General features: G+C 32.1%; 1 protein-coding gene across 1 annotated transcript; it reads left to right on the forward strand.

The window, feature by feature from the left end:
- The first annotated feature begins 879 nt into the window (after positions 1 to 879).
- On the forward strand, positions 880 to 12,513 carry PLSCR5 (phospholipid scramblase family member 5). The gene is made up of 5 exons (XM_021934760.2): positions 880 to 1,369; positions 6,629 to 6,671; positions 7,620 to 7,840; positions 9,872 to 10,033; positions 11,952 to 12,513. Exons 1-5 carry the CDS (start codon positions 1,163 to 1,165, stop codon positions 12,237 to 12,239), a joined length of 921 nt encoding a protein of 306 aa, XP_021790452.1. The 5' UTR covers positions 880 to 1,162; the 3' UTR covers positions 12,240 to 12,513.
- Positions 12,514 to 13,009: the final 496 nt, after the last annotated feature.

Here is a 13,009-nt window from a genome sequence, read left to right on the forward strand (position 1 = left end):
GAGTAATGAGAATACTTATTCAAATCTTTGTGTAGCTGTTATAAAGTTCCTACTTGTTGTCAATGCAGAAGCAATTTCCTTGCCCTTCTCTTTTATATGTCTTTAGGACGATCTGAATTGCTTGTCTTCGTAATAGCCCTTCTTATATTTGCAAATACCTGTCACAAACCTTGCTTCACATCTATACCCAATCTAAAACAGCATAATGTGGATAAACTAACTGAATGCACTTGTGAAAGCTCTAACACTTTATTGATTACTAAACATGAGAAATAAATATACTGATATTCTTTGAAAAAAAAGATATCTAATGAGAGAGATATTCAAATGGTAGTTATGTGAGAAGAAAAAAATCATAGAAAAGCTATCATTTATATTTTTAAACAAAAAGGCCTTTGCATATACCACTGTATTAGGGGTTATACATAAAATTACACAGAGCAATGCGAAGTAAATAATAAACCCCCAAATTTCAAAGTAAAAGATGATTAAATTGTAACATATTTACCTGGCAATAATTTAGAAAACAGGTATCCTCTCTAAAAATTTTAGTCAAACTTTATATAATTATTTGGTTCTGATATCTTTTATATTTTGTAATATTGGGTGAGCTACAAATGGATGCATAGCTTCAAACTATTATTGGTTATATATAGACTTATATAAATATAAATATATAAAAATAAGTATATATAGACATATATTACTGCATATATATTGAAGTAACATCAATTTATATGTATATACTTATATATGTTTATATAATATATAATTTATATATGTATAAAGTAACCAATAATTACTCTCCACATTTTGCTTTGTATATTTATATAATATATAATTTATGTATGCATAGAAATATATATGCAGCAAGTGTATATATATATATATGCAAGTAATTACATATACACACAAACATATACACATACGCATATTTTTTCTAAAGTCATTTATTTTGGCTAAATTCAACTTTTTCTCACAACTACAACTGGAATTCTTCTGCACTTCTTGTTTTCTAACTTAGGGGACAAGTGGTAATGGCAGTGAGTAGTGAAAATAAGGAAAAGGGCATTAAAATGACAGGCAGTAGATAAACTATCCTATCAATCAAGAAGTAACAAATATTTTAAAGAGGACTAAATAAAATGGCCTAAATTTAAATATGGATTGGGATTTCCATTCTCTTGCAGATGCCCAGAACCAAAGAAGAGGTCTGCCTAGTTTTCTTCCTGGAGCTCCAGACCCAGACCAAAACCTTCCTGCCTCATCTTCCAATCCAGGGAACCAAGCATGGCAGCTGAGTCGCCCTTTGCCAAGAAGTTTCCTGCCAACAGTCAGTCTCCCTCCGGGTCTAGAATATTTAAGCCAGGTGTTTTTATCTTTCTATTCCTACGGATATGTTCTACCCTTAAAATTAATACAAACTTTCTTTCTGACTTTTCAATCAAGGTTGAAAGACTTTAACCAATAATTTACTGAAGTGAAAAAAGCATTATAAATCATACAATTGTAAAATATTAATTTTATTTATTTATACTATTTTTAAAAGTGTGTCGTATTACTACTTTTATCTTCCTTATTTATTTGACAGAATGATGAGGCTAAATATTTTTGATGGAGCTGTTTAGCATGTTCAGCCACTTGTTCATTGATCAAGGTGTCAGCAAATTTTTCCTCAATAAATTGTCTAATATGCCAGGCATGGTGGTTCATGCCTGTAATCCCAGCATTTTGGGAGCCCAAGGCAGGTGGATAAGCCAGGAGTTCCAGACCAGGCTGGGCAACATGATAAAAACCCCATCTCTACAAAAATTAGCAGGGCATGGTGACATTTGCATGTGGTCCCAGCTACTCAGGATGCTGAGGTGGGAGGATCACCTGAGCCCAGGAAGGTCAAGGCTGCAGTAAGCTGTGATCACACCAGATTGGGTGATAGAGTGAGACTCTGACTTGGAAAAAAAACAAAACAAAAAAAAACAAAAAAAAAAAAGAAAAGAAAAGAAATTTTCTAATGTATCTAGTCACCTACAGCTATTTAATTAAAGAATATTTGTTGAGTGCTTGCTATACTCGAGACATGTAAAAAGCATGAAACCTAGCCCCTGTCACCCAAAAGTTCTGCAACCTAAATGGCAAGACAAAAAAAAAAGTTAATGCAAAGTGCATGCCTATATACTAATGATTGATAAGCACACTATTGTAATTTGTTCGGTGTATAGAGGAGAGAGAGGTTCTTAAGGATCAAAGTACTTGAAAGAGACTTCAGCAATGAGCTTGAGAGCTCAATGTCTTCAACTGAATCTCAAGAGGAGGACACAAATCCAAGAGAAAGCAGTTATAAAGTGAACATTGTCTGCTGACACCACTGCATCTCCAGGGCAATTTGCTTAAAAGAGCATATTGCTATTGGATATAGTCACTGTTCCAGTCACTGTAGAGTAGGCAGGATTCAAACCTTACAATAAATCAATCAAAATATCACTATCTGAATTTTATGGCATATAAATAGCTATTGCTATTCGTGTATGTATATTATTGTTGCTTTTGTATTTTATCCTAAAAAAAGATTAGAAGTACAATTACACTAATATTGAGATGTCAGCACATTTGCTGCAATTTTCAGCTTGTTTGGCATTCTTTCAAACTATAAAGTCTATCTCCTTTATCAAAATCAAATCTCTGTGTTAATTCCCTTAAGGTACAAGAGATTTCTGTTATGCCTGATAGGGTTTAAGCTGCATGCAACATATGTTCCTGGTAAAATGTTTATAATTGCAGATGCCTTCTCCAGAAACCCACTGGCAGACAAATGTACTTTAGAGACTGGAGAGCTCAGGGAGATATGTAAAAGAGCTGGAAACGTGAACCTACCATCTTCCATCTGCAGAAAGGATCAGCTGTAATAGCTGACTAGAGTTGATTAACTGCTGCAAGCTGTTTGGGAATGTTGTCAGACAAGGTTTTGCCAAGTATAAAAGTGATATACCAGTGCCAGAGGGCTGAGGTTTGATGATCACATATGGTCATCACATATTCTTCTTCCATTCATGAATGATGACACACCCGGAGCCAGATGCTTGACATGAATACGTTTTTGTTACGTTCAATAAGTAGAGATATGAACCCATTGGCTTTGGTTCTAAAATAGAATAAATTTTCCAAAAATATACCTTTGTTAATCGTTCCAAGAAAAAAAAATATGCCACCAATTGTTGAATATTCTACTTCTAAAGAGAAAGAAAATTTCCTCACTTTATACTAAAAGAACATTTATTTTATTTACTTTAAAGCAGTGCACATATAAAACCATGAATGAGCATTTCAAAAGTGTTATGCCATGAGCCTGGAAGAGGCACAATACAAAATGAATTTTTAGATGCTACGTTTTCTCTGAAAGTCACAAAAATCAAATAAAATAATGAACATTTGGAAATAGTACATTAATCAATGAATAAACAGGAAATATACAATAAATATCTTTCTAAATTAAAAAATTTAAATAAAATATTTTAATATTATTCTCTTTTAATCAAGTCCATCCAATTACTATTGAGAATCTTGTTTCCATAAACAATTTGAAAATATACGTATATGAGTGTTTAGCTATATAATGTATATTAAATCTAAGAATAAAATTGATAGATTCATTACAGATTAGATTTACATGTTCATACAGTCAATAACATTTTATTGTATAGTGTCAAAGTGTCAAAGAATAATTATTATAATTTAGTCACCTGTATGTAAGAGTAATGAGGTAAAGTCTACAAAACATATAAATATCCAATTTATTTTGAAATACGTATATCAAATGGAATAATTGATACCTGTCAACGTGATTTTTTAAGAAAATTAATTCTTAAGCCATACATCTAACCCTCTCATTGTATTTTCATTTCTACAGCTTTCATACTTAAGGAGTTAAGTTTTACTTGCCATGACACCTAAATATATAATTCAATCTGTTTAAAGTTTTCAAAATTCCTAGTCTATCAATCAATAGAAAAAGAATGAAAAATGCCCCTTTGGGCCATGGTTTATAAGTGGCTATGTGCTATTTAAAGAAAACTACAAGAACGACCAAAAACAACTCCCTCAAATCCAGGAGATTTTTTCACAGAGAGAGCAAATCAAATGTTATTACAGAGGGTGGGGAGGGTATAAAAGTAAGAAAATATGAAAGGTATTCAAGTTTCATATTGTCACTTGAGATTTATTTCCCTTAAATTTAGCGTAGTGATGTCAGTAAAGAACCAGAGTAGAATGCATGGCAGAATTGATGGCCATTTACAAGTTCTGTGATCGTGGGCAAATTACTTAATCTCTGTGGGCTTGTTTCCTCACATTTAAAATTAATGATATTTATCTCTCCAAGTTTGTGTGAGGTTTAAATCAGACACTGTCTAAACATCTAGCACAGTGACTACCTTATGGTAGTTATTCAATTTAAAAAGCTGTTGTTGTTGGATATTAGAGAGGTACTACTTCTTTTTCATTGTCAGGTGGATTTCAATTAATAGTTTCTAAATTTCAACACTAAAACTTGATTCACGACATCAGTATTCAGAGTACCTAAACTCCCACTTTATTTTTGACCACACAGATCTCCATTTCTAAGTTACTTGTGCATAGATCAACTGCTAAATAATAATGTACATCCTTGTTGAGGCTTACCACTCCATTTTCCTCAGAAGATAACAGAACTAATGCAGTACATTACTAAAGACTTGGTCAAGTATTTTTTTTCTAATAAAACGCTTTGTCATTGTTAATTTAGGTTTTAGAATATATTCGATCATAAATTATTTTTGGAAAAATATTTTTTGTGAACCTTAAAAAAGTGGCCACACATATTATTTTATCAATAAGAAGATTTAAATAGAGAAAATGATATTAGTTTTACCTCCACCTTAGGACATACAAGGACAATGAGGGAAATCACGTAGCTTCAAATGTTCTGAGATTGTAATGTCCACTCAATACCAAATTTTAGTAATGACTGGTTAGTTTAAAAGTTACTGGTGAGTTTATTAATGAGAAGGGAGAATATGGGGAAGAAAATTTTAAGGTGGAATGAAAAATGAAGCATTAGAAAATACAATGATCAGCAGCATATTCAGTGTTCATGCTTTTGCATTACTGGATCTTCAAGTACTGAATATCAGATTGAAAATAAACACAAATAGGCCAGACACAGTGACTCATACCTGTAATGCCAGCACTTTGAGAGGCTGAGGTGGGTGGATCACTTGAGGTCAGGAGTTTGAGACCAGTCTGGCCAACATGGCGAAACCCTGTGTCTCTACTAAAAGTACGAAAATTACCCAAGCATGGTGGTGAGCACCTGTAATCCCAACTGCTCAGGTGGCTGAGGCACGAGAATTGTTTGAACCCAGGAGGTGGAGGTTGCAGTAAGCCAAGATCGTGCCACTGCACTCCAGCCTGGGCCACAAAGCTGAACTCTGTTCAAAAAGTAAAAATAAAAATAAAAGAAGCACAAATAAATTTCTTTATAAGAACAGAACTTTCATATTTCCTTTAAAAAACAATTTGCATTGCAGACTTTTTAATTTAATAGTCATTTCTCAATTATCTGTGGATACTTTATCTCTGTAAATTAACTTTATTTTTAATTACATAAGTCAAATTTTGTAATGTATTTAGTGCCATAACATTTATTTGACTTAGATTGGTATTTTGTTGGCATCCGCAGGAACTCATTTTTATTTTTAGTCCATAGGAAAGTGTGAATGAGAGAAAAATATATACAATATCTTTTCAGGTTTAACAAGTATATTCCATCACTGAAAGAAATGAGTTGTAGTTTGACAGAGTGATAGTAGAGGTAGGCAGAGGTTAAGAGGAGAGGCCAGGTATTCAAATCATTATTGTGTTGTTTCCTATATTTAAAAAAAAATTGAATTGTAAAACATCTTAAACATTATAATTCAGAGATTGTTTAAAAATCTTCACAAACTCTTGTTTTCAAGATCAACTCTAATTTTCTCATTATCGCAGAGTTAACATGTAGTTCTGTCTCCGCCTCCTTTTTTTTTTTTTTTTTTTTTTAATTGAGACAGAGTTTCCCTCTGGGGACCAGGCTGGAGTGTACTGGGCTCATGGTTCCCCGCAACCGCAACCGCAACCTCCCAGGATCAAACGATCTTCCCATCTCCGCCTCTCTCCAGTGTAGCTGGGACTAGAGGCACATACCACCACAGTCAGCTAATTTTTGTATTTTTTGTAAAGACAGGGGTTTGCCATTTTGCGCAGGATGGTCTCGAACTCCTGGGCTCAAGCAATCTGCCTACCTTGACCTCCAGAAGTACTGGATTTACTTCTGGAGTAAATATAGGAACTGCGCCCAGCTCCGTTCCTATTCTTATTCTTGCTCAATGCTGCCTTGGAATTTTCAGGGTTCTTCTAAATTTTTACTTAAATAATAATAATAAAAAAAAATTACATTCTTTTTCATTATAAAATGTGAGATATTTTCAACCGTTTTCCTAATAGAAAGCATGAAAATCACCTAATTTTATGCAACGTAGTAAATAGGGTAATAGTAGTATCTCCAAAGGTTTTCGATGTGATGCAATACTTTTTATTTCCTTTATGTCATCCTTTACAGTTAGACCTGATAATTATACACCAGCAGGTGGAGCTGCTTGGAAGTAAGTGCATTATATATATTATGCATTTATTAAAACTATTGAAAATATTTTAGTTTTCACAAGTTTCTTTACATCTAAAGATATTATAAACGAGAAAGTTAAATGTGTGAAACAGAATTAGATCAAAAAGAGTACTAGGTCTCTTTTTAATTAAAAGCTAAAAGTAAAATTATTAGTCTTATTTAGATAAAATAGAAGCATAAAACTCTGAATCTTTGGTGATATTGCCATTCAAATTCTGACATTACATCTACTTTAAAATAGTAAAATGTATTTGATTATTTCCATGGATGTTAATCATTTAAATTTCTTAATAATTTCAAAAATGGAAACCACGGTTTTAACTAAATAACAAAAAGTTATCAAAACAAAATGTTACTGTTTTATCATTTTATCAGTGATTTACCAAATAGGAAAATTATTTAAGAATCTACAAATTTACAAGCATGACTAACTGGATTCAAATTACTTGAGTATTTTCTGGTTTTAGTGCTCTATATTATTCCTAAATATATGTGAAAATTGAAATAGCCAGATAGCATACAACTTTAGAGATATTACCAGCAAATATTTTAGACAAAATCACTATTATCACCATATGGTGCCAATAGTTCTATAACAATAATATAATTATTTTTTGAGTTATAAATTACTCTTTAAAGCATTTGTCCTTTAGTGAAAAGGTACACTATATGTTCTCAAGTAGGTCATATATCTGGAATAAATATTAATTAATTATATAGCTTTATTCTCACCATTTACTTTTATTTCCATGGCTAAGTCTTACAGATTTAGAGCACAGAAATAAATTTGTGTGAAGAAGATACCATATACTTAATAAATGATCAGACACTGTATTCTTTTAATGACATCTCCTCTTTATTTACAGTTATCAATACTAAGGAAAAAAAATGTTTTTATAAAAAATGGTTTATTTTGCTCCATCAGTGATACTTGGTACTGAGACCTCCAACAAATATGAGATTAAAAACAGCTTGGGACAAAGAATTTACTTTGCAGTGGAGGAAAGCATCTGCTTCAATCGTACTTTCTGTTCCACTCTGCGATCTTGCACCCTGAGGATCACAGATAACTCAGGTCGAGAGGTCATTACAGTGAATAGGCCCTTGAGATGTAACAGCTGCTGGTGTCCTTGCTACCTCCAAGAGGTTAGTTACTGGCTATGGTTGCCTTTTTTGATTTTTAAAATTAGCATTTGTTTCTTTAAAAGGAATTCATTTGGAGCAATGAGGCAATTAACCTGTCAGTTGTTTCAATTATTAATAGTATGTTGTTCCTTTAGGATCAGATCAGCTTGAGGATTTGGTGATTTACTAAAATTTTTTTCCTTTCCAACCAAAAACTTGGTGGCTTTCGTGATGTAAACTGTTGAGGACAGCTCATGCATCATGTAAATGAGATAGACCTCTGGAATCTCTATAGTAGTCATGTAATTGTAATGTCTACAGGTTCCACCATTGGGCATATATGCCCTGTGTCTTCTCCAACTGGAGCAAAGTCCAGAAAGTGCTAAGTGATACTAAACTCCTCTAAGGTGTCCTCTTGGATAGCTATTATTATTTATTATGGAATCTCATAATGCATTTACCCATTTATGACAAAACCCAAGGTTTGGCAAGACAACGTTATTGTTCTACAGGAAATAATTCAATTATTTTATTTTAATATATAATAGATTTACATTATTATTTAGTAGACCTATAATAATAACTTTCATTGACATACGCAGTTCAATTGACACAGAACTTTACTTACTTTGCTGGCTTTGATACCAGGATATTCTACTCATGAGCAAGAATAGAGTCACGAAATCTCTAGGAGCTAGAAATAATTACTCTCTACATTTTGCAGTCAAGGAAGGAGAGTGGAGGCCGCTAACCTATGACTATCCATTCAAGAAATCAGGAAATATCATAGATGGGACTTGATCCAGGTGTCCTAACTTAGGCCCAATCTTCTCTGTTAGAACCTGTGGATAAGTACTGGCTTTAGGATGATGGGAAAATATTAATATGAAAGATGGTTATTTAGGGAAGTTTCTAATAACATATATCAAAGCTAATTCTCCAACTATCTTTAGGCAAGCATCTGACTAAGTGATAAGATGACTGAAGTGCTCATGCATGGAGCACAAGAATTTCCATCCGTCTACTGAGGATATTTAATATTAATATGCCCCAAGAGAGTGTCGTCATTATGATCACAGAATTATGCTCATTTAAAAATTTTTGATAATTAATGTTTTCTTTAATGGTAGTCCAGGGTCATAAATTAAACATAATATATATCTTGATACCTATTAGTAACTTTTTAAAAAATTTGGTCAATAGCAAATTAATAACTTTAAAAGTGACCCCAGAACAAATCTATATTAATTCTGAGCAGTCTAGTTGAAATCACTTTTATCTATCCAAGAATGTTACAGACATATGCATAAGACTATGAACTTAATAAGAAAAGTCAAAATGAGATCAGATGATGGAGAGATGGCTTGGTTTAAATGCAAACATTTTAAAAATTTGTACCCGCCCCCAATTTATTTTACAAAATATTTGATTTGATTACATAAATATGTAACGGTAATGGAGTCAAATACTAAAGTAATGCCTGATAATGCAAAAATCCAACTACTAGTCTCCAACACTGTGGAAGCCACGAACCAGCAATCAAACTGGTGTTTAATGACTACAACTCTGCAAGAAGCATTTGTTTTCAATTAAATGCAGATAATCTGGAAGTTTATAATCTGACTGAAAAAAGTATGAATACTCAATAATTGATAAAAGAGATGAGTGTTGTGGCTACAATTAGAAGGAGTAGATGTGAGTTACCGCATAGGAACAGCTTCAGTGGTTGAACAACTGTTGTACTTGGGATAAAATGACAAAGAAGCCACTGTCCCAGGGTCAGAAGATAGTCGTTGGGTAGATTCTCTTTAGGGAAATAAGACAAAGACTTTTAGTGCACTGTGCTAAATATATGTTTATACAGTGAATTTCTTTGTTCTCTGTAAAATATTTTATAAAATCTGTATCCTTAAAAGCAGATATTTAGAATGATTTATAGGATATCAAAATAATTTTATAACAGTATATTGTTTACAGGTAAATTGACATTATAGTAAAATTAAAATATGATAACCTAAGAAAATCTTATTTTGTCATTATCTCTTCTTGCAGTTAGAAATCCAAGCCCCTCCTGGTACTATAGTTGGTTACGTTGCACAGAAGTGGGACCCCTTTCTGCCTAAATTCACAATCCAAAATGCAAACAAAGAAGACATTTTGAAAATTGTTGGTCCTTGTGCGACATGTGGCTGTTTTGGCGATGTGAATTTTGAGGTACAATTGACAAAATGAAAGAAGTTTTCATATAGGTCCTGATTTTTTTTTTTTTGCAATATAATTCAATTTTTTATATGTTCAAATTAATTTCATCTCAGATAAGTTCAGAAAAATAACATATTTGTTATATAATGTAATCAGCCCATATTGTACATGCTAAGAATAGGAATATGTAAATCCAGAGACATAAAGTCCAAGGATTTTTAAAAAATAATAATACAAAATTTATCACCTTGGCCATCGTATCATATGTCATAGACCAGTTTAAGTATTATTCAAAATAATTTTAATAAATTTAATATAACAAAAGCATATTTAGCTAAATATAATTCTATGTGTTTTATGAAAAAAGCTACTGTATCTCTTTGATTAGAATAGTAAATGTGTTGCTATTTTAATGTGTCCAAGACTTTGAACCTCAAAAATTTTTGGACATATAGCTTTGCTTTTTTAAGATAACCAATATTTTTTGATTTTGAAAATTAGTACTTCATTCTCTTTTCAGTATATTTTATTTATGTAGAATCACAGGACACATGGCATAAAGCCAATAAATATAGTTTAGAATCACCTAAATTATGTATCTTCTTTCCTATGGCACTTGTGATCACATATCCCAGTTTAGGTCTCATTTCAGCAGCATGTTGCATTAAAACAGCAGTAACTCAAAAGTTGTGTTTCCAAGACCTGCTAAGTTAGTTTTGTGTAAAAAAAAACAACCAAACAAACAAACAAACAAAACAAAACAAAAAAACCTTATTCTTATATGTGTATGAATTGAATATTTAAAAAACAGAAAGTTGCAAATTTGATCTGCAGCCATATAAACTATCTTAACAGGTTGTCCTGGACATACATCTTAGGTAGAGGAGACAGCTTAATTGAAAGTGTATATTTATTTTTCATGCATTCATACATAAATATCTCAGCAAGGGCATTCAGTTCTCAGGATTTCAGGAAACACTATGCACATAAAATACCATGCAAATTTTGCAAGCTGAGCTGTTCTAACTTCACCCTGTTCCCAAAGGATTTGGCATGACTTTCCTAAGAGTAATATGATTGAGAAAGATATTAAACATGAGTTTTAGCATTCATGCTATAGAAATGTCCTAAGTAACTCTCTCTATTCTCTATCTTTCACTACCCTGAAAAAAGTGATAGTTTCTCTTGAATTATTTTCAGCATCAGGATGGCAAGCAGAGTAAACAAACGAATAACTGATAAAGTTGATTTGTGAACTCCTTCTAGCTGAGAAGGACTGGTAGACTTTGATGTCCAGTTGGTCTTAACTTCCTATGTGGCACATTAGCCAGGAGGACTTTTTTAATGTAAAATTGGATTTAGGATTTGTTACAAAGGATTGACCTAATAAATGTCTGAGTATAATATAAAAATGTGATTTACCAATGGCCAATAATATTTAAATGTTTTAATAATTATAAAATTTTAGCAACTGAAATTTGAAAGTTAACAAATTATGCATAGAAATTAATTTAATTCCTTCTGAAATATTTTTCAAACATATCTTCTTTTATATTTTTAAGATACAGAATTCAGGTTTAAAATCTGGACCTCAGGTAAAGAAATTGCCTTCATGCTTAGATAATACAATTGAACTATGTACCTGCTGCCATCTTGTGGTGGCTGAGCCTTAATTATTTATCCTGCATACAAAAAAAGAAAAAGAGTTATGATGGACTAGAAAACTGTCAGAAAAGCAAAGTTTCTAAAAAGTAAACTGAAAAGCTAAATTTACAAACCTATGCTTATATGATGGAATGACTAACATGGAAGTGTCATTTGGAGATGACAAATAAAATAATTCAAATCTCTCATGAAGTAAACACCCTCGGAAGTACAAAACCAACTTTTTTCACTTTCAAATTTAATACTCCTTATTTTCTTTCTAAAGGTGAAAACCATTAATGAAAAGCTTACAATTGGGAAGATTTCAAAGTACTGGTCAGGATTTGTAAATGATGTCTTCACAAATGCTGACAATTTTGGAATTCATGTTCCTGCAGATCTAGATGTAACAGTCAAAGCAGCCATGATCGGTGCCTGTTTTCTGTTTGTAAGTATAGGCTTCGAGAGCATGAGTGATTTGTTATTCTCCTTCTTGCTTGTTAATTACAATATAGCCTATTCCATTTACACAGTTTTTACCCCCAAAGAGTATATTTTATTCATAGAAGGATAGCTTAGGACCAATGTTCTTCAAAATTGGAATTTAGAACCCTGCATTTCTGTTAGGCAGCCCCTATCCAGTGATCTCATATCCCCTTTCTCAAAAACTGATACGCTATCCCATCCTCTTCATCATTTCCCTAAAAACCGAGTTTCCCCTTGCTTTTATGTTCAATTTAGATTTTTGGCTTATTTTCACTTTAACTAAAAAATATGCAAACATAAATATCACATGATTTATCCTGGGTGAAGTTCCAGACTGGTTCATTAAATGATAGTGAGCTAGATGATATTAAGGATGTTGCCTTCTCAATATGAACATAGATACATGAAATGATTTGATGAGTTAATAGGTACCAGTTGTCATTATTTCTAAGATATTATGTTCCTGTTATTACTTTCCAACTTACAATTATATTGAAAACCTTTTCTTCTTTGGTGTATGGAGATTGATGACAGAAGAAAAGAAGTCAACTAATAACTGTGTCAAAATACTTGACCTATATCCTGTTCTTAGTTTTCCCTCTAATATTTATCTAATTTCCTACTGCTTTCAATGCAGCCATAAAGACTTATGGAGTTTTTATTTTTTGATATATAAATGACATGTATTTTTGACATGTATTTTTTATAAATACATGAAAAATATGTGTATACACAGGCACACACATAAGTGATTAAAACAGCATAAGAGTTGAGAGTAGGTTGCAGACATTATGCCTTTTCCTCTAATTATATTAATGTGCATTTGCTAAAAACAAGGAATTTTTTTACACATCACAG

The sequence above is a fragment of the Papio anubis genome, chromosome 2, assembly GCF_008728515.1.
Source record: "Papio anubis isolate 15944 chromosome 2, Panubis1.0, whole genome shotgun sequence".
NCBI lineage: Eukaryota > Metazoa > Chordata > Mammalia > Primates > Cercopithecidae > Papio > Papio anubis.